The 21222-nt window shown below is 38.5% G+C and overlaps 1 protein-coding gene and 2 pseudogenes across 9 annotated transcripts in view; 2 read left to right on the top strand and 1 right to left on the bottom strand.

The window, feature by feature from the left end:
• The window catches only part of CFAP206 (cilia and flagella associated protein 206), a 56309-nt gene that overhangs the window by 10748 nt on the left and 24339 nt on the right, over positions 1-21222 (bottom strand). For all 9 annotated transcript variants that reach the window (XM_054491493.2, XM_054491486.2, XM_054491484.2 and 6 more), the window contains exon 11: positions 18644-18837. In XM_054491493.2, the coding sequence (XP_054347468.1) occupies positions 18644-18837 (194 nt within the window). The remainder of the gene's footprint in view (positions 1-18643; positions 18838-21222) is intronic.
• On the top strand, positions 1640-9297 carry LOC129038230 (hsc70-interacting protein-like; annotated as a pseudogene).
• On the top strand, positions 11547-12551 carry LOC129038229 (S-adenosylmethionine decarboxylase proenzyme-like; annotated as a pseudogene).

The following is a 21222-nucleotide window of genomic DNA, read 5'->3' as shown; positions in this document are numbered from 1 at the left end:
TTCGAGGTTACCAAAAGGCTTGCAAGTAACATCTTATAACCCATTATTTTAAACTGATGACAACTTAACTCTGATTGCAAAAACAAGCAAAGAAAAAACTGATAAAAACTCTACACTTTTTCATCCCCCACCCGGCACTGCCGCTTCTTAACTTTTTGTTGTTTCTATTTAAATCTTATTATACTACGTCTTTAAAAGTTGTTATAGTTGCTATTTTTGATAGGTTATTCTTTTAGTCTTCCTACTCGAGATATGAATAGTTTACACACCACAATTACAGTGTTATAACATTTTGTATTTGTCTGTGTACTTACTATTAATGAGTTTTGTGCCTTCAGATGATTTGTTATTGCTTGTTAATATCCTTTTCTTTCAGATGGAAGAACTCCCTTCAACTTTTCTTGTAGAACAGGTCTGGTGATGAAATCCCTCAGCTTTTGTTTGTCTGGGAAAGTCTTTATTTCTCCTTCATGTTTGAAGGATATTTTCACCAGATATATACTATTCTAGGATAAAAGTTTTTTTTTTCCTTCAGCACATTAAGTATGTCATGCCATTCTCTCCTGGCCTGTAAAGCTTCCACAGAGAAATCTGCTGCCAGATGTATTGGAGCTCTTTTATATGTTATTTCTTTCTTTTGCTGCTTTTAGGATCCTTTCTTTATCCTTGACCTTTAGGAGTTTGATTATTAAATTTCTTGAGGTAGTATTTGGGTTAAATTTGCTTGGCATTTTATAACCTTCTTATACTTGAATTTTGATATTTTTCTCTGGGTTTGGGAAATTCTTTGTTAATATCTCTTTGAATAAACTTTCTACCCCTATCTCTTCTCTACCTTCTCAAGGTCAATAACTCTTAGATTTGTCCTTTTGAGGCTATTTTTTAGATCCTGTAAATGTGCCTCATTATTTTTTATTCTTTCTTCTTTTGACTCCTCTGACTATGTATTTTCAAATAGCCTGTCTTCAAGCTCACAAACTGTTTCTTCCGCTTGGTCAAGTATTTATTGAGAGACTTTGATACATCCTTTGATTTGTCAGATTTTTCAGATCCAGAATTTCTTGTTTTTAATTATTTCAATCTCTTTGTTAAATTTATCTGATGGGATTCTCAGTTCCTTCTCTGCATTATCTTGGATTTCATTGAGCTTCCTCAAAACAGCTATTTTGAATTTTCTGTCTGAAAGGCCAGGCCACATATCTCTGTCACTCCAGAATTGGTCCCTGATGCCTTATTTAGTTTGTTTGGTGAGGTCATGTTTTCCTGGATGGTCTTGATGCTTCTGGATGTTTGTCAATGTCTGGGCATTGACAAGTTAGGTATTTATTCTAATCTTAGCAATCTGGGTTTGTTGGTACCTGTCCTTCTTGAGAAGGCTTTCCAAGTATTCAAAGGGAATTGAGTGTTGTGATCTATGACTTTGGTCATTGCAGCCATATGTCTATTAGGGGGCACCCCAAGCCCAGTAACATTGTGACTGTTGCAGACTCATAGAGGTACTGCCTTGGTGGTCTTGGGTAAGATGTGGGGGAATTCCCTGGATTACTAGGCAGAGGCTCTTGTTCTCCTCCCTTACTTTCTCCCAAGCAAACAAAATCTCTGTCTCCATGTTGCACCAACTGGAGTGGGAGGAGAGGTGATGCAAGCACCCCCTTGGACACCACCACTGGGGCTGTGCGGGGTCACACCTGAAGCCAGCACAGTACTAGGTTTTGGTACTGTGGCAACTATTTTCTGGCTACCGCTGATGTTTATTCAAGGTTCAAGGGCTCTTTAGTCAGCAAGTGACAGATCCTGCCAGGACCGGGCCTCCCCTTTCAGGGAAGCGGATTTTTTTTTTTTTTCTTTTGAGATGGAGTCTCACTCTGTCGCCCAGGCTGGAGTGCAGTGGCACTATCTCAGCTCACTGCAAGCTCCACCAGGGAAGCGGATTTCTTACTGGCCCAGGACAGATCTGGAAATGCCCTTCAGGAGCTAAGGCCCAGAATCAGGAACTGTAGGAGTTTGCTTTGTACTTTATTATACTGTGACTGAGCTGGTACCCAAGTTGCAAGATAAAGCCATTTTTACTATCCTTCTCCTTTCCTCAAGCAGAAAGAGTCTCTCCTTGTGGCCACCACAGCTATGAATGTGCTGGATCACACCTGAAGCCAGCATGTACTGGGTCTTGCCCAAAGCCCACAGTGACTGCTGCCTGGCTACCATTGATAATTATTCAAAACCCAAGGGCTCTTTGGTCAGCAGGTGGTGAATTCTGCCAAAACTGGGTCCTTGCCTTCAGGGCAATGGGTTCCCTTCTGGCCCAGGGTGGGTCTAGAAATGTCATCCACAAACTATGGCCTGGAATTGGGGCTTCAGGACTCTGCTTGGAGTTGTATTTTACTGTGGCTGAGCTGGTATCCAAATTGCAAGACGAAGTCCTCTGTACTCTTCCCTTTCCTCCCAGAACTCCGAGCTGCACTGCCTGGAGTTGGGAAAGGGGTAATGCAAGCACTCCCTTGTCTACCGTAGCTGGTGTCTCACTGGGTCGCATGCACCCAAGTCCACTGGCTCTGAACACAGCATGGCACCAGGACTTGCCCAGGAACTGTAGTCTGTGTGGCCTAGACTGCCTTTCAAGTTTATCAGGACCCTAGTACACTACAGCCCATGACACTGGGGCTAGCCAGAACTCAGGTTCCAACTGCTGAGATGGACAATTCCCTTCTGGCTAGGGCTGGTCTAAATGCTCCCGCCATGGGCACTGGCCGAATTCTGCCCTGTACTGCTTTATGCTATGACAGGGCAGCACTGAATTCCAATGCAAAGTCCTAACAATCACTTTGCTCTCCCTCCATCAAGTACACAGATTCTCTATCTGTGTCATGTGGCCGCTACTGGGGCATGCAGGGAGGGGTAGTATAGGCAATTAAAGACTGTCTTTCCTACCCTCTTCAGTACCTTTTTCCTTGATATGATGTTTAAAAAAGGTACTGTGATTGCTCTCCTGATTTTTAGTTCTTTTATGAAGGTGCTTTCTTGTGTAGATACTTGTTCGATTTGATGTTCCTGTGGAGGGATGATCACTGGAGGGTTCTATTCTGCTATCTTGCTCTGCCTCTCAATCTGGTGGTAATTTGAAGGGTGAAACATACCTTTTCTTTTTTTTTTTTTTTGCCATAAGTAGCTTTGAGACTTTTTGTGGTAAGTGGCTATATCATAGCTCCAAAATTACACACACACACACACACACACACACATTTTCATTTATTCAAAGGAAATATATACACATATTTATAAAGAAATGGTACATTAAAGTCACATGATACTACCCAAAGTGATCCACAAATTCAACACAATCCCTATCATAATACCAATGACAGTCTTCAAGAAATAGAAAAACAATCCTAAAATTCATATGGAACCACAAAAGACCCAGACTAGCCAAGCAATCCTGAGCAAAGAGAACAAACCTGGAGGCATCACACTACCTGACTTCAAAATATGCTACAAAGCTATAGTAACCAAAAGAGCAGGGTATTGGCATAAAAACACAGAGACTAATAGAATAGAATACAGAACCCGGAAATAAATCCACATATTTACAGCCAACTGATTTTCAACAAAGATGCCAAAAGGACACACTGGAGAAAGGACAGTCTCCTCAATAAATGGTACTTGGAAAACTGGATATCCATATGCAGAAGAATGAAACTAGACCTCTATCTCTCACCATATGTAAAAACTGACTCAAAATGAAGACTTAAATATAAGAACCAAAATTATGAAACTACTGGAAGAAAACAGGAGAATGCTTCAGGGCATTGGTCTGGGCAAAGATCTTTTGGATAAGACCTCAAAAGCCGAGGCAACAAAAGCAAAAATAGACAAATGGGATTATATCAAACTAAAAAGCTTCTGCACAGCAAAAGAAACAATCAACAGAGAAAAGAGACAACCTACAGAATGGGAGAAAATATTTGCAAACTATCCATTAAAGGATGAATATCCAGAACTTACAAGGAACTCAGCTCAGCAAAAATAAAACAAAAACAACAAATAATCCAATTTTAAAATGGGCAAATAATCTGAAGAGACATTTCTTAGAATAAAACATACAAATGGCCAACAGGTATGTAAGAAAATGCCCAATGTCACTAATCATCAGGGAAATGCACAATCAGCTATCGTCTCATTCCAGTTAAAATGCCTATTATAAAAAAGACAGAAAACAACAACTGCTGGTGAGGACACAGAAAAAGGGAACTCTTTTTTTTTTTTTTTTGAGACGGAGTCGTACTCTGTCACCCAGGCTGGAGTGCAGTGGTGCGATCTCGGCTCACTGCAAGCTCCACCTCCTGGGTTCACGCCATTCTCCTGCCTCAGCCTCCCAAGTAGCTGGGACTACAGGCACCTGCCACCACACCTGACTAATTTTTTGTATTTTTTAGTAGAGACGGAGTATCACCATGTTAGCCAGGATGGTCTCAATCTCCTGACCTCATAATCTGCCCACCTCGGCCTCCCAAAGTGTTGGGATTACAGGCATGAGCCACTGCGCCCAGCCTGGGAAAGGGAACTCATACACTTTTTATGGAAATGCAAGTTTGATGGGAATGCAAGCCATTATGGAAAATAGTATGAAGGCTCCTCAAAAAAACTAAAAATAGAAATACCATATGATCTAGTAATCCCACTGCTGGGCATATATCCAAAGGAAAGGAAATTAGTATGTCAAAGAGATATCTGCACTCCTATGTTTATCACAGTACTACTCACAATAGTCAAGATATGGAAACAACCTAAGTGTCCACCAACAGGAGAATAAAGAAAATATGGTATATTTACACAATAGAATATCATTCAACCATAAAAAAGAATGAAATCCTCTCATTTACAGTAACATGGATTGAACTGGAGGACATTATGTTAAATGAAATAAGCAAGGCACAGAAAGACAAATACCACATTTCACTCATGTAGGAGCTAAAAAAGTTGATCCCATAGATCATGCCCATATAAGTAGGGAGTAGAATAGTGGTTACCAGAGGCTGGGAAGGGGAGTGGATGGGGAGAGGTTAGCTAATGGGGACAAAATTACAGTTAGATAGGACGAATAAGTTCTAGTGTTCTAGGGCACAGTAGGGCAACTATAGTTAACAAAAATTTATTTTATATTTCAAAATAGCCAGAGGAAAGGATTCTGAATGTTCCCAACACAAAAAAGTAGTAAATATTTGAGGTGACGGATATGCCAATTACCTTGATTTGATCATAATACATTGTATACATGTATCAAAATATTACATGTACCCCACAAATATATACATTTATTATGTATCAATAAAAATTTTTAAAAATTAAGGGCACATGAAAACCCAAGTTAAAAAGAGATTCTAAAGCCAGGTACAGTGGCATGTGGCTACAGTCCCAGCTAATTGGGAGGCCAAGGCAGGAGGATTGCTTGAAGCAGGAGTTTGAGGCTGCAGTGGGCTATGATCACACAAAATCAAACATCGCATGTTCTCACTCATAAGTGGGAGTTGAACAATGAAAACACATGGACACAGGGAGGGGAACATCCATGCTGGTGCCTGTCGGGGGTTGGGGGACTAGGGGAGGGATAGCATTAGGAGAAACACATAATGTAGATAACAGGTTGACAGGTGCAGCAAACCACCATGGCACATGTATTTCTATTTAACAGACCTGCATGTTCTGCACATGTATCCCAGAACTTAAAGTATAATAATAATAATAATAAAGAAAATCTAGAAGAAATGGATAAATTCCTGGACACATACCTCCCAAGACTGAATCAGGAAGAAGCTGGATCCTGAATAGACTAATAACGAGTTCTGAAATTGAGACAGTTATAAATAGCCTACCAACCAAAAAACGCCCAGGACCAGACAGATTTCCAGCTGAATTCTACCAGAGGTACAAGGAGAAACTGGTACCATTTCTTCTGATATTCTTCTGAACAATGGAAAAGGAAGGACTGCTCCCTAACTCATTTTTTGAGGCCAGTATCATACTGATACCAAAACCTGGCAGAGATACAACAACAACAAAAAACTACAGGCCAATATCCCTGATGAACATTGATGCAAAAATCCTCAATGCAGTCCTGATGCAAACTGAATCCAGCAGCTCATCAAAAAGCTTATCCACCATGATCAAGTCGGCTTCATCCCCAGGATTCAAGGCTGGTTCAGTATACGCAAATCGATAAACGTAATTCATCACATAAACATAACAAAAGACAAAAACCACATGATTATCTCAATATTGAATTCTGTAGAATTCAACATCTTTTCATGTTAAAAACTCTCAATAAACTAGGTATTGATGGAACATACCTCAAAATAATAAGAGCCATTTATGACAAACCCACAGCCAATATACGGAATGGGCAAAAGCTAGAAGCATTCCCCTTGAAAACCAGCACAAGACAAGGATGCCCTCTCTCACCACTCCTATTCAACACAGTACTGGAAGTTCTTGACAGGGCAGTCAGGCAAGAGAAAGAAATAAAGGATATTCAAATAGGAAGAGAGGAAGTAAAACTGTCTGTTTCCAGATGACATGATCCTCTATCTAGAAAACCCCACTGTCTTAGCCCAGAAGCTTCTTAAGGTAATAAGCAACTTCAGCAAAGTCTCAGGATACAAAATCAATGTGCAAAAATCACAAGCATTCCTATACACCGACAGGCAAGCAGAGAGCCAAATCATGATATGAACTTCCATTCACAATTACCACAAAGAGAATAAAATACCTAGAAATACAGCTAACAAGGGAAGTGAAGGACCTCTTCAAGAACTATAAACCACTGCTCAAGGAAATCAGAGAAGACACAAACGAATGGAAAAACATTCCATTCTCATGAATAGGAAGAATCAATATTGTGAAAATGGCCATACTGCCCATAGTAACTTATACCTTCAATGGTATTCCCATTAAACTACAATTGACATACTTCACAGATTAGAAAAACTACTTTAAAATTCATATGGAGCCAAAAAAGAGCCCATATAGTCAAGACAATCCTAAGCAAAGAGAACAGAGCTGGAGGCATCATGCTATCCAATTTCAAACTATACTGCAACCTACAGTAACCAAAACAGCACGGCACTGGTACAAAAACAGACACATAGACCGATGGAACAGAATAGAGAACTCAGAAATAAAACTGCACATCTACAACCATATGATCTTTGACAACCAATGAGGAAAGGATGCCCTATTTAATAAATGGTGCTGGAAGAACTGGCTAGCCATATGCAGAAAATTGAAACTGGAGCCCTTCCTTACACCTTATACAAAAATTAACTTAAGATGGATTAAAGACTTAAATGTAAAACCCAAAACTATAAAACTATAAAAACCCTAAAGGAAAATCTAGGCAATACCATTCAGGACACACACACATGGGCAAAGATTTCATGACAAAAATGTCAAAAGCAACAGCAACAAAAGCAAAAACTGATGAATGGGATCTAATTAAACTAAAGAGCTTCTGCACAGCAAAAGAAACTATCATCAGAGTGAACAGAGAGCCTACAGAATGGGAGAAAATTTTTACAATCTATCCATCTGATAAAGGTCTGATATCCAGAATCTATAAGGAACTTAAACAAATTTGCAAGAAAAAAACAAACAACCCCATTAAAAAGTGGGCAAAGGACGTGAACAGACACTTATCAAAAGAAGACATTCATGTAACCAACAAACATATGAAAAAAAGCTCAACATCATTGATTAGAGAAACGCAAATCAAAACCACAATGAGATATCATCTCATGCCTGTCAGAATGGCGATTATTAAAAAGTGAAGAAACAACAGATGCTGGTGAGGCTGTGAAGAAATAGCAATGCTTTTATACTGTTAGTGGGAGTGTAAATCAGTTCAACCATTGTGGAAGACAGTGTGGTGATTCCTCAAAGACTTAGAACCAGAAATACCATTTGACCCAGCAATCCTATTACTGGGTATATACCCAAAGGAATATAAATTATTCTGTTATAAAGATACATGCATGTATATGTTCACTGCAGCACTATTCACAATAGCAAAGACATGGAATCAACCTAAGTGCCCATCAGTGGTTAACTGGATAAAGAAAATGTGGTACATATACACCATGGAATAATATGCAGCTATAAAAAGGAATGAGATCATGTCCTTTGCGGGGACATGGATGGAACTGGAAGACATTATCCTCAACAAACTAACGCAGGAACAGAAAACCAAACACCACGTGTTCTCACTTATAAGTGGGAGCTGAACAATGAGAAAACATGGACACAGAGAGGGGAACAACACACAGTGGGGCTTGTTGGAGGGGCAGGGAGAAGGAGAGCATCAGGAAAAATAGCTAATGCATGCTGGGCTTAATACTTAGGTGATGGGTTGACAGGGGCAGCAAACCACCACAGCACATATTTACCTGTGTAATAAACCTGTATGTCCTGCACATGTATCCTGGAACTTAAAATTTAAAAAGTAATAATAAAATAAATTTTAAAAATAAAAAAGAAAGAGGAGATGAAAATGTAGATATAACAGATGATGGATCAGGCAAATGATAAGAAAGTGGCTGCCACTGAAGCCCTAAATGATGGTGAACCGTAGAAAGCCATTGACTTATTCACAGATGCCTTCAAGCTGAATCCTCTCTTGACCATTCTATATGCCAAAGAGAGCCAGTGTCTTCAACAAATTACAGAAGCCAAATGCTGCCATCTGATATTGTAACAGAGCCATTGAAATAAATCCTGATTCAGCCCAGCCTTACAAGTGGTGAGCCTTACAAGTGGTTTTCACACAGACTTCTGGGCCATTGGGAAGAAGCAGCCCATGATCTTGCCCCTTGTCTGTAAATTGGATTATGAAGATGCTAGCACAATGCTGAAAGAAGTTCAACCTAGGGCCTAGAAAATTGCAGAACATCAGAGAAAGTATGAGCAAAATCATGAAGAGTGAGCGATCAAAGAAAAAATAGTTTAAAAGGCTCAAAAAGAGCATGAGAGAGCCCAGAGGGATCAGGAACTCAGTAGGCTCTCTTTTCCAGCTGGCTTTCCTGTGGGAAGGCCTGTTAATGTTCACGGAAGAATGCCTGGAATGGCAGGAATGCCTGAACTCAATGACATTCTTAGTGATCCAGAGGTTCTTGCAGCCATACAGGGTCCAGAAGTTATGGTGCCTTCTAGGATGTGGCCTAGAACCCAGGAAGTATGTCAAAATACCAGTACAATGGAAAGTTTACGAATCTTATTAGTAAATTGTCAGCCAAATTTGGAGGTCAAGCGTAATGCCCTTCTGATAAATAAAGCCCTTGGTGAAGGAAACGCAACCTGGACCACCTAATGGATGTCAAAGCAATACAAACCAGTGTACCTCTGACCTTCTCATCAAAAGAACTGGGGTGCTTTAAGGATAATCCCCACCCCTCTACCCCAAATGCAGCTGAAGCATTTTACAGCGGTTTGCCATTAGGGTATCCATTCAGATAATTTTTCCTACTAGGAATTACAAACTTTAAATACTTTTTAAACCTTAAAAATATTTAAAACAAATTTTAAAAGTCTCTTGATTCTTTTTAAAAATTAGATATCAATAATAGCTTTGCATTGCAAAATGGAAACTCTTTGAGTAAACTAACAAACATAAATAACCTATAATCTAAAGAAGAAATGCTAAAGAGAATTAGAAAATATTCAGAACCGAACTATGATGAAAATAGCTATGTTTAAAAGTATGCTGCAGAAACATGGATGCAGCTGGAGGCCATTATCCTGAGCAAATTAATGCAGGAACAGAAAACCAAATACCATATGTTCTCACTCATAAGTAGGAGCTAAACACTGGGTACTCATGGACATCAAGATGGCAACAACAGATACTGGGGGCTACTAGAGTGGGGAGAGAGAGAGGAGGGCAAGGGCTGAAAAACTGGGTACTATGCTCACTACCTGGGTGACAAGATCAGTCATACCCCAAACCTTGGCTTCATGCAATATACCTATGTAATAACAAACCTGCACTTTTGCACCCTGAATCTAAAATAAAGGTTGTAATTATTTTTAAAAAACTTATGTGACATATAACTCTCATAGTATAGTAAAAAGGAAATTTATTGCATTAAGTTAAAAAGAAAGGCTAAAAACTAATGAGCTAAGCATCTATCTTTAAAAGTTAGAAAACAGAATAAAATGAAGGAACTAGATAAAGGAAAATAATAAAGATCAGAAAGAAAATATAAAATGAAAGCAGTCATGAAATAGGGTCAATAAAGTCAAATGCTGATTCTTTAAAAAGACTGAGAAACTAGTGCTCTGGCAAGATTAATCAAAATAAAAAGAGAGAAGACTCAAATAAACAATCTCTGGAGTTTAAAAGACAGCATAAGATAATGTAGAGATTAAACAAATAGTAAAAGGATATTGTGAAATCTTCATAAGTTTAAAAACTTAGATGATTTGAATAAATTCCTAGAAAAATGCAACTTACTGAATCTGATACAAAAGAAACAAACTACCTGGAAGAAATTCCTGTAATCACAAAAGTAGTTAAACTTATAGTTTAATTTAGCATAGTTATAATGTTTCCAACCAAAGAAACCCAGAGAGCTTTATCGGCATACATTACCAGATAATTCCAATTGTACATCAATTCTTTCAGAGAAAAGAAAATATAAAACATTCATACTCATTTATAAGACATGTATAACTTTCACATCAAAACAATGGACAGTAAAAGAAAGGAAATGCATAGGTTAATTGCACTGAGGAATATAAATGTAAAACTTCTAAAGAAAAATTAAAAAGCTGAATTCAAGAATGTATTTTTTAAATAAATAAAATAAACCATACCAAGTTGGATTGATCCCAGGAATGCAAAGTTGGCTTAATCTTAGAAATAATATAATTCACCACATTAGCAGATTAAAGGATAAAGGCCAAACGATCATCTCAAAAGACGCAGAAACAGTATTTGATACAATTCAATAACTATTCATATAAAAAACTCTCAGCAAATGAGATTAGAGAGGAAACCCTTAACCTAATAAAACAAAATCCACAAAAAGCTACAATGAACACTGCAATTATGAAATATCAGAAATATTATTTGGGGGGATAAGAAGACAAAGTTGCCCAATTTTGCTACCTCTATTTGATACTATACTAGAGTTGCTTGTCAATGTAGTAAGATAAGACAAAAGTAAAGAGTATAATGACATCTACAGTCCTCCACAGTACGTACTGCAACATTAGCTAGTGCTCACTCTACTCTCTAATGGTGAAACAACAGACTACAGGAGACTGAACTGTATCTGCCTCTATTTCCAGTCTCAAATTCAACTTTTACTTACCAAAAAAAGAAAGAAAGAAAAAGCCAGGAAGAGTTTTTAATCCTTAAAAAATATCAATATAAAATTAGAGCAAAAAAGGAACCAGAATGTAACACATCCTGAACAATTTGCAGCAGCAGCAGCAGAAGAAAAAGGTATTTCATTTAGTTGATTTACTGTGGTTGTTGATTGTTCTCCAGTCTCACAATGATGGAAGTTGCACAGTTTTTCAATGGGACCTAGAAGCTGCTGGAGGTCCTCCTGGCAGCAACCCGGTGCAAACCAAAAATCTGGAAATCTTTTCACCACTCCAAGATCTGAGGGTGACATATTTTGGAAGGATCTGCAATGTTCCATCGTAAGTGTGACAAAAACTGACAATCAGGAAGCTTATGTACTCAGTGACAGTAGCACGTTTATCTCCAAGAGACATTTTATTTGGAAGACATATGGGACCAACTTTTGCTGAAAGCACTGGTTCCCCTGTTGAAGCTTGCTAGGGATGACATCGGATTTGGCTCAATGAAAAGCTTCTCTTATTCGCCTGAAATTTTATGAAGCCTTCTCACCAAGTGTGCCCACACCAGAATTTCCAGGAAGAAACAGTTTCTTAATATAATTTTCCCAAGTGGAACAGCATATTGTATGGAATGTGTGAATTCTGACTGTTGGTACTTGTATATACTTTGGATTTCCCAGAGAATCTGGCAAGCAAACAGATTAAACCCTGGAAATTCTGATAGTTAGCTTGACCAAGCAGTTATGAATCAGTCCTACGTGAAAGATGGCATCACTACAAAGGATGTCACTCATGAGAGTGGAAATAGTGACCTAATACTAGGTTCTGCCACACTGTTAAATCCTTGTGGGTATTTAATCAATGGAATGAAATCAGTTGGAATTTACCAGACTATTCACATCACTCCAGAAACAGAATTTTTTATGTTAGCTTCAAAACCACCATAAGTCAGACCTTCTATGATGACCTCATTGGGAAAGTTGTGGAAGTCTTTCATGCAGGAAAAGTTTTTACCACTTTGCTTGTAAATCATAGTTTTAAATGTCACTCACTACTTTCTTTGCCCCTAGAATGTGGAAGGTTTTAAATGTCCTGATTGCCAGAGTACTATGTTCAATGATTACAATTTTGTTTTTACCAGTTTTGCTAAGAAGCAGCCAACAGCAGAGCTGATTAAGAAAAATGAAGAAAAATGAAAAATGAGAACACACATAGAAGGGTGGTGGTTGCTTTCTAGAGATTGATACCCCAGGGCCATGCTTTCTGTAACCACCACCTTGTCATTGTAAAAAGCCCCACATGTACTATAGTTTAATCATTTTGAATTTTATCCATTAGTATTTCAAAGAGCTACATACTATATCTTCCATGAATACTCTCTTCCTTGTTTAAGTATTCTGTACCACTCTTGCTGTGAAAATGGAGTGCTTGTAGAAAAAACAAACAAACCTTTTACTATATGAAACTTCGTAACACTTACGAAAGCAGTTCAGCTTGGTTTATGCATAGTGTAATACTTCTCCAAGTACCACCCAAAATTCCCTACAGAACTTTCATCCTCATTAGGTGCTGGCCTCAGCGTTACCACTGGAGACACTACATTGCTGCCAGAATTTTACAGCCAATTTACCTCCATTTTCTAGATATTCTCTACGTATGTTATCAAAACCAGTTTCTACTTCATACAGATGCTTTCTGCGATAGCAATTAAAATTTTCCATCTATGAGTTGAGTCTTAAGAAAATGATTGCAATTGTTCATTTTGCATATTACGATTTTAACATTATTGCTCCCTGCATTTGCAGTCGTCTGATTTATTTCTTCACCATGATGCCCCCGCTCCCTACAACAACACTCACCTCCTGTAATAAAGCAATATAGCGTTAAAAAAAATACAAAGTCTAGGGGAAGGAATTATTATTTGCATATATTGTGATGGCCCACATTAAGAAAAAAACTAACAGACTCTAAATATCAATAGACTCTCAAATATCAATTATTAGAATTAGTAAGGGAGTTTATTAAGGTTGCTGAATATAAAATCAATATGCAGAAATTAAACCGCATTTCCATAATATCAGCAATAATGAACTAAAATTCAATCCTAAGCATCAACAGCATTTAAAATAGCAATAAAAAATATAAAGCCCCTACAAATAAATCTAACCAAAAAAATGTGCAATTCTTTGATAGGAAATATTATAAAACTACATTGATGCTTTGGATAGGGAGACTCAATGTTGTAAAAATGTCCATTCTTCTCATACTAACCTACATATACAAGGCAATTTCAATCAGTATTCCTTCAAGGATTTTTAATGGAACTTCATTATGTACTTCTCAAATTTATAAAAGTAAAGAGTCTAGTACAGACAAAACTTTTCAGACAAGAAAGAATGTGAAAACTTACTCTACCAGATATCAAGACTTATAAAGCTATTGAAGATATCAGTACAGGAATTTTTTAAAAATTGAATAACTGAACATAATAGAAAGTACAAAAATAAGCCTGTGGTTATTGATAAGACGCTGTAGATCAGTGAGGAAAGGAGAGACTATTAAAGAAATGGTCTATGACAATTTCACTACAAATGGGAAAAAAATAAAATTGGATCTTTACCTCCCACCACAAACAAAAATAAAATCCAAATGGACTAAAGGCTCCACATGATAGACAAAACATATTTCTTTTAAAAAAAAGGTAAGAATATTTTTGTGATCTCAGAATACATAAGAACTTCTTAAACAAGACATGAAGAAAAAATAATGACAAATTACACATTAAAATGAAAGACTTGTTCATCAAGAGACACCACAAAAAGAATGAAAACATAAGCTACAAACTGAGAAAACATATCTTCAAAACATATATTTAACAAAGAATTCATATCCAAAATATAATTTTGAAAAAACACTTCCTGCAAATCACTAAGATAAAGAGAAATCAACTAACAGAAAATTGGGCAAAATGAGGTCATTTCACAGAAATATATTATTTAGGAATACATACATGAATGTCAAAAACTCAACTACTATTTTAGAAATAGGTAGAGAATAAAATATAACTAAATCCATCAAGTTTTATGAAGGCATAATTAATGAAACTACCATAAGAAAAAACACTATGCAAATGGTATTTTTATTGATGGGACAATCCAATATAATAAATATATAAATTCCCCCACAAATTATTTCATTAGTTTAATGCAATTCCAGTTAAAATTCCAGTAAGATTTTTTGGGGAAACTTAGCAAATTCATTAAGAAACTTACATGGAAAATTTTGAAAACTAAAAGGCAAAGAAGAGAGCTTCTTTATCAGATAATAAAATATATTACAAAGCAATAGTAATTAAAGCAGTGTGGTATTAGGATAGAGATGATAAACAGACCAATGCAACAGAATAGAAAGCCTAGAAACAAACCTATTTCATATGAAAGTTGTTAATACAATAGAGGTGCACTGTATTTTGTGGGAAATACATTTACATTATTTAGTAAATCGTGTTAGGAAAACTGGCTTACTACATGAAGAAAAATAAAATTAGAATCCTTTATTATCTCCAAATAGACTAAAGATCTCAATGTAAAAAATAAATTGGGTGAGAGTTGTCAGAATCAAAATGGTGTCACTTGTGTTAAAAACTCTGACAAATAGAGCCAGGGACGGCCATTAAGGAAGGGCTCTTGTGGCAAATCAGCCATGAAGGAAGGGCTCTCATGGCAAATCCCGGATAAAAATTATCACAAAAGACTCTCCAAAAAACACAATCCTGCACAAAGGCCACCACAACCTTACACAGAAAAAATATTTCTGTGATGACATCTGCCCAGCAACTGCCTGTCCAACCAAGCCAAGGATAATGATCTTTTTTTTTTTTTTTTTTTTGAGACAGAGTCTTGCTCTGTTGCCAGGCTGGAGTGGAGTGGTGCGATCTCGGCTCACTGCAACCTCTGACTCCCTGGTTCAAGCGATTCTCCTGCCTCAGCCTCCCGAGTAGCTGGGAATACAGGCACGTGCCACGACACCCAGCTAATTTTTGTATTTTTAGTAGAGACAGGTTTTCACCATGTTGGCCAGGACGGTCTTGAACTCCTGATCTTGTGATCCACTCGCCTCAGCCTCCCAAAGTGCTGGGATTACAGGCGTGAGCCACCACGCCGGGCCAGGATAATTACCTTAAACAATTATCTAATCCTCCTAATTTTTCCCTTAACTGACTTTGTCTTTCTTTACCTCTCTTAATACACACATGGTTTACTATGGCAAGTGTATTCCCATTGCAGTACCTGGTCCTGAACAAATATCATTTCCTTTTAGAGAGTATCTGTTATTTAGATTGACAATTTAAAAAGAAGAAAATGGGCTGGATGTGGTGGCTCACACGTTTAATCCCAGAACTTTGGGAGGTTAAGGCAAGAGGATTGCTTGAGCCTAGGAGTTCAAGACCAGCCTGAGCAACAAAGTGAGGCACCGTCTCTAGAAAAACTAAAACTAAAAAAAAAAAAAAAAAAAAAAAAAATTAGCCAGGCATGGTTGGTGCATGCCTGTGGTCTCAGCTACACAAAAGCCCAAGGCAAGAGGATTGCTTGAACCCAGGAGGTCAACACTGTAGTGAGCCATGTTCATGTCATTGCACTCCAGCCTGGGCTACAGAGTGAGCCTCTGTCTCAAAAAAATAAAAATAAAATAAAAATAAAATGTAAAAGAATAATCTTAGGACAGAGGAGAATTTCTAAAACAAGATTTTAAAAAAGCACAATCTATAAAGAAAAAATTAATAGATATGACTACATTAAAATTAAAGATGTGTCTTCAATGAAGGATTCGACTTACAACATTAACAGAGGTGTCAGGCTGGGAAAAGACATTTGCAACTTTTATAACTTATAAAGGATTAATATTTAGAATAGACAAGGAACTGCCAATCAACAACTTAAAAACAGAAACGGCAAATGGAAAAAAAAAACGGCAAAAGTTATAAATACGCAATGTACAGAAGGGGAAACCTGAACAGATAAATAAGAAGAAATGCTAAACTTCACTATCAGAAAAATGCACAATAAAGCAGTAATAAGGGCCCGGTGCGGTGGCTCACACCTGTAATCCCAGCACTTTGGGAGGCTGAGGCAGGTGGATCACACGGTCAGGAGTTCAAGACCAGCTGGACCAAGATGGTGAAACCCCGTCTCTACTAAAAATACAAAAATTAGCCAGGTGTGTTGGCGGACGCCTGTAATCCCAGCTACTCAGGAGGCTGAGGCAGAGAATTGCTTGAACCCGGGAGGTGGAGGTTGCAGTGAGCTGATATCGTGCCACTGCACTCCAGCCTGGGCAACAGAGCAAGACTCCGTCTCAGAAAAAAAAAACAAACAATAATAAGTACCATTTTAAATTCATCAAATTGGCAAATATTACAAACTGAGGTATTAACAAGTCCTCGCAGGATTATGGGTAACTGACAAACCTTATAATGAAGTTAAATTGATACATTTTCAGAGTAACTTTTTAGTGGAAACAAAAATTGTAGGCCTACCTACTATTTGGCTCACATACAGAAAGGCACTGTAGACGAGACCAATCTCTCATCACAACAGTAGGAACCTAGGACTCTACAGAATAGCTTCATTGGAAAGGGGAGCTGGAGTGCCACATCAACGATGTCATCACGATGTCAGAATAACACAATGTCAGAACACAGCACATCACGATGTCAGAATAACAGCACCAACTGAACTGTCCATGGTCCTGACTGCCATACTTCCCCCACTCTCCTCAGATGACTTAGTCCTTAGCTTGTTTCTGGTCTTCCTGTCCGTGTGTTCAGACCATCCTCTGTGCTCCACTGTCACCAGCCCAACAGTCCTCTCACTAATTACTGCTTGGATCTCTGCTGGCCAGGTCAGTGGCACAAAGCCGACCTGCTTTATAGTTAAAATGTTGATAAAAATAGCAAACAAGTCCAGGTGTGGTGGCTCACACCTGTAATCCCAGCACTTTGGGAGGCCAAGGTGGGTGGATCACCTGAGGTCAGGAGTTTGAGACCAGCCTTGCCAACATGGTGAAACCGTATCTCTACTAAAAATACAAAAATTAGCCAGGCGTGGTGGTGTCCGCCTGTAGTTCCAGCTACTCAGAAAGTTGAGACAGGAGAATTGCTTGAACCTGGGAGGTGGAAGTTGCAGTGAGCTGAGATCACACCACTGCATTCCAGCCTGGGCAACAGAGCAAGACTTGGTTAAAAAAAAAAAAAAAAGGAAACCATAGACATTTTAAACCATGTATTTCAAAATGTTTTCATTTTAGTGAGTTTAGAAGAGAGGAATTCAACAAGAGAGAGGAGAGACAGAAAGACCACTTAAGAGATGAGCAACAGGCTGGGCATGGTGGCTCATGCCTATAATCCCAACACTTTGGGATGCCAAGGTGGGAGGATAACTTGAAGCCACAAGTTTGATACCAGCCCGGGCAACATGGCGAGACCCCATCTCTACAAAAAATAAGTTTTTTAAAAAAATTAGCCAGGCATGGTGGCACCTGCCTGTAGTCCCAGCTACTTGGGAGACTGAGGCAAGACGATTCCTTGAACCCAGGAGTTGGAAGGTACAGTGAGCTATGATTGCGCCACTGCTCTCCATCCTGGGTGACAGAGTGAGACCTTGCCTCTAAAAAGAACAAAAAAAGAGATGAACAACGAAAATGAGAGACAAAGAGGAAGAACATGAGAATATACAGCATTCAAATGTGAGTTCCAAACCGGTAGAGATTTTTATCTGTTTTGTTTCATGAAATCCCTTATGCCAAGAATAATTACTGATACACAATAAGTGGCTTACTAAATAAGATGAATGAATTAATCAATAGGCACAGACATACAAGAAACCCACCTTGAGATCCATTCTGTGGCCTTTCAGACTACTACAATTTAAACCTGTTAAATTGTTTTGCAGCTCTGAGTATAAGTTACTGTCTGTGTTATCTGTGTTGAGCTCCTCCAATTTCAGATACAGAAATATACTGCAGCTTCGATTATTTATAAGTCAATGAAGTCATTCTGATTCAGATTTTCCCCATTTCCTAATTCATCAATTTGACTCCATATCCTGTTTTCATTATTCTTTATTGATTCATCTTCAGATGTGAATCCCTTTCAGACAACCTGTAAAGACCCTCGTCTTTACAGACCAAGACCTGCCTGGACTTGGGAAGCATTCTACAATAAAATATAACTTTTAAATTAACTATATTTTTAAATGTCATAAATTCATAAAATATTGACCCTGCTTACCTGAGAATATGGAATAAGTGTTTCAAACTGTTGATGAAGTTCCAATAGCTGAATTAACTCTGCATTTTTTTTGGCCTTTTCTCTAACTATATCAATATAATGTTCAGGATTTTCTGCAAATGAATATGCAGCATCTTTACTATTGAATGTGTAATATTTTTCTTTATATTTTAAAATTCCAATTGCTGGATTTCCTGAAAATAAAAAAAGAATTAGATATGAAATGTCTTGATCACTTATGAAATATTTTTATTCTGGCTGGGCACGGTGGCTCACGCCTCTAATTCCAGCACTTTGGGAGGCCAAAGCAGGCAGACCACCTGAGGTCAGGAGTTCAAGACCAGCCTGACCAACAAGGTGAAACCCCGTCTCTACTAAAAATACTAAAATTAGATGGGCGTGGTGGTGTGCACCTGTAATCCCAGCTACTCAGGGGGCTGAGGTAGGAGAACAGCTTGAACCTGGGAGGCGGAGGTTGCAGTGAGCTGAGATCATGCCATTGTACTCTAGCCTGAGTGACAGAGCAAGACTGTCTCAAAAAAAAAAGAAAAAGAAATATGGTTACTCTGTGTTTGTAACATACTATAGAGCCATTCCTCATCCACTCCATTTTTTTTTTTTTGAGACTGTGTCCCACTCTTATCAACCTGGCTGGAGTGCAGTGGCGCAGTCTCAGCTCACTGCAGCATCAACATCCCGGGCTCAAGGGATCCTCCTGCCTCACCCTCCCAGGTAGCTGGGACTACAGGCATGTATCTCCCAACCTAGCTAACCTTTTTTGTAGAGATGGGGTTTCACCACGTCACCCAGGCTGGTCTCGAACTCATGGACTCAAGCGATCTGCTCACCTTGGCCTCCCAAAGTGCTGGGAGTACAGGCATGAGCCACTGTTCCTGGCCCTTTCACTCCTTTTTTTTTGAGACAAAGTCTTGCTCTGTCACCCAGGCTGGAGTCCAGTGGCTTGATCTCAGCTCACTACAACCTCTGCCTCCCGGGTTCAAGCAATTCTCCTGTCTCAGCCTCCTGAGTAGCTGGGATTACAGGTGTGCACCACCACACCTGGCTAATTTTTGTATTTTTAATAGAGACGGGGTTTCACCAAATTGGTCAGGCTGGTCTTGAACTCCTGACCTCAGGTGATCCACCCACCTTGGCCTCCCAAAGTGCTGGGATTACAGGCATGAACCACCATGCCCAGCCCCTTCCACTCCATTTTTAACATATCACTTATGCTTTTACTTTGCTAAAATGTTATAATTAGCATTTTAATTTATACATTTTTTAAATGATATGTGAAGTCCATACTAATTATATTTTTATGTTAAAGTATGATTTTAAATTGTATTTTATGTAAAAATACTTTCCACTATTCAGATATAATAATTTAAAAAATCTTTTATGAAAAGCCACTTACTCATCTGGCAGATTTTTCAAAGCTACTTCAACTAACTACTGCAAGGACTACGTTTAAAATAACCCAGTAAGAACTACAAAAATGGGACATCTTTTCCAAAATGCAAATTTGCATATTACCAAATATTTTTCACTGTAAAAATATACTACATAGACTATAGATAATTAAATATCCACATAGTTTGTGGAAGTTGTATTAGAAAGAGTAACACTGTCTTATTCATTTATTCTTTCATTTATCCAACAAATAGTTATTCACCATGTTCTTGGTGCTAAGGCTATAGAAGATAACAAATTCCCTGCTCTCAAAAAATCACAAATATATCATAGGCCACAGAGTGACAAGTGCTACATGAAAAAAACAATAAAGCAGGTTAAATACATAGTAAAAGGAAGAAGTGTGCAATTGATATTTTAAATTGAGTGATTAGGGAAGGCTGAATAAAATGAGGCAGCAAGGCGATTAGCAACCTGGGAGGCAGAGTTTTTCCAAGAGTGCAAAGGCTCTGAGGTGAAAGTGGGCTTCAACTGTTCAACAACAGCAAGAAAGCCAGTGCCACCGGAGTGGAGCAAACAAGGGAAAGCGTGGTAGGCAATGAAGTCAATGAAGTCATCGGAAAAGGATCCTGACTGGTAAGCGCCAGTGTTACCCTGGGATTTAAGACATGTGGTCTCCACTCCTGAATGGAAGAAGGGAAGTTCTACAGAATTCATCTGAGGTAATGCAGGTTGTTGCTGCCCAGAAAATAATGAAGTAGAAATAATGTAGTAAGCAGAAATCGTCAGAATTCACTTATTCAGAGAGGAATATGAAACTCATGGCCCCACAAGCTCTTCTACTTTTCTACTTCACCCTCTTTCTTCTTAGACCTAGAGTTGGGAGACCCTGGAAGGGACCATACAGACCTCCTGGTTGATCCTTTTCATTTTCTTGAGAGAAACTGAGGTCCACAGAAGGTGTTAGATTTCATAAAGGTTACCTAGTTCACTAAGGACACAGACCAGGCTCTTCTGAACCCTAACCCATAGCTTTTCCAACCACATCATGCTTCCTCTGCCATCACCCCATATCCGTGTGTCTCCTTTCCCTTCTCATTTGTGTGAAACAGGGAAGGAAGGAAGGAATGGAGAGGGGGAGGCAGGAGGGGAGGGAGAGAGGGAGGGAG

This window comes from Pongo pygmaeus, chromosome 5 (genome assembly GCF_028885625.2).
Source record: "Pongo pygmaeus isolate AG05252 chromosome 5, NHGRI_mPonPyg2-v2.0_pri, whole genome shotgun sequence".
NCBI lineage: Eukaryota > Metazoa > Chordata > Mammalia > Primates > Hominidae > Pongo > Pongo pygmaeus.
The sequence above is the reverse complement of the archived record's forward strand: the minus strand, read 5'-3'. Positions and strand labels throughout refer to the sequence as shown.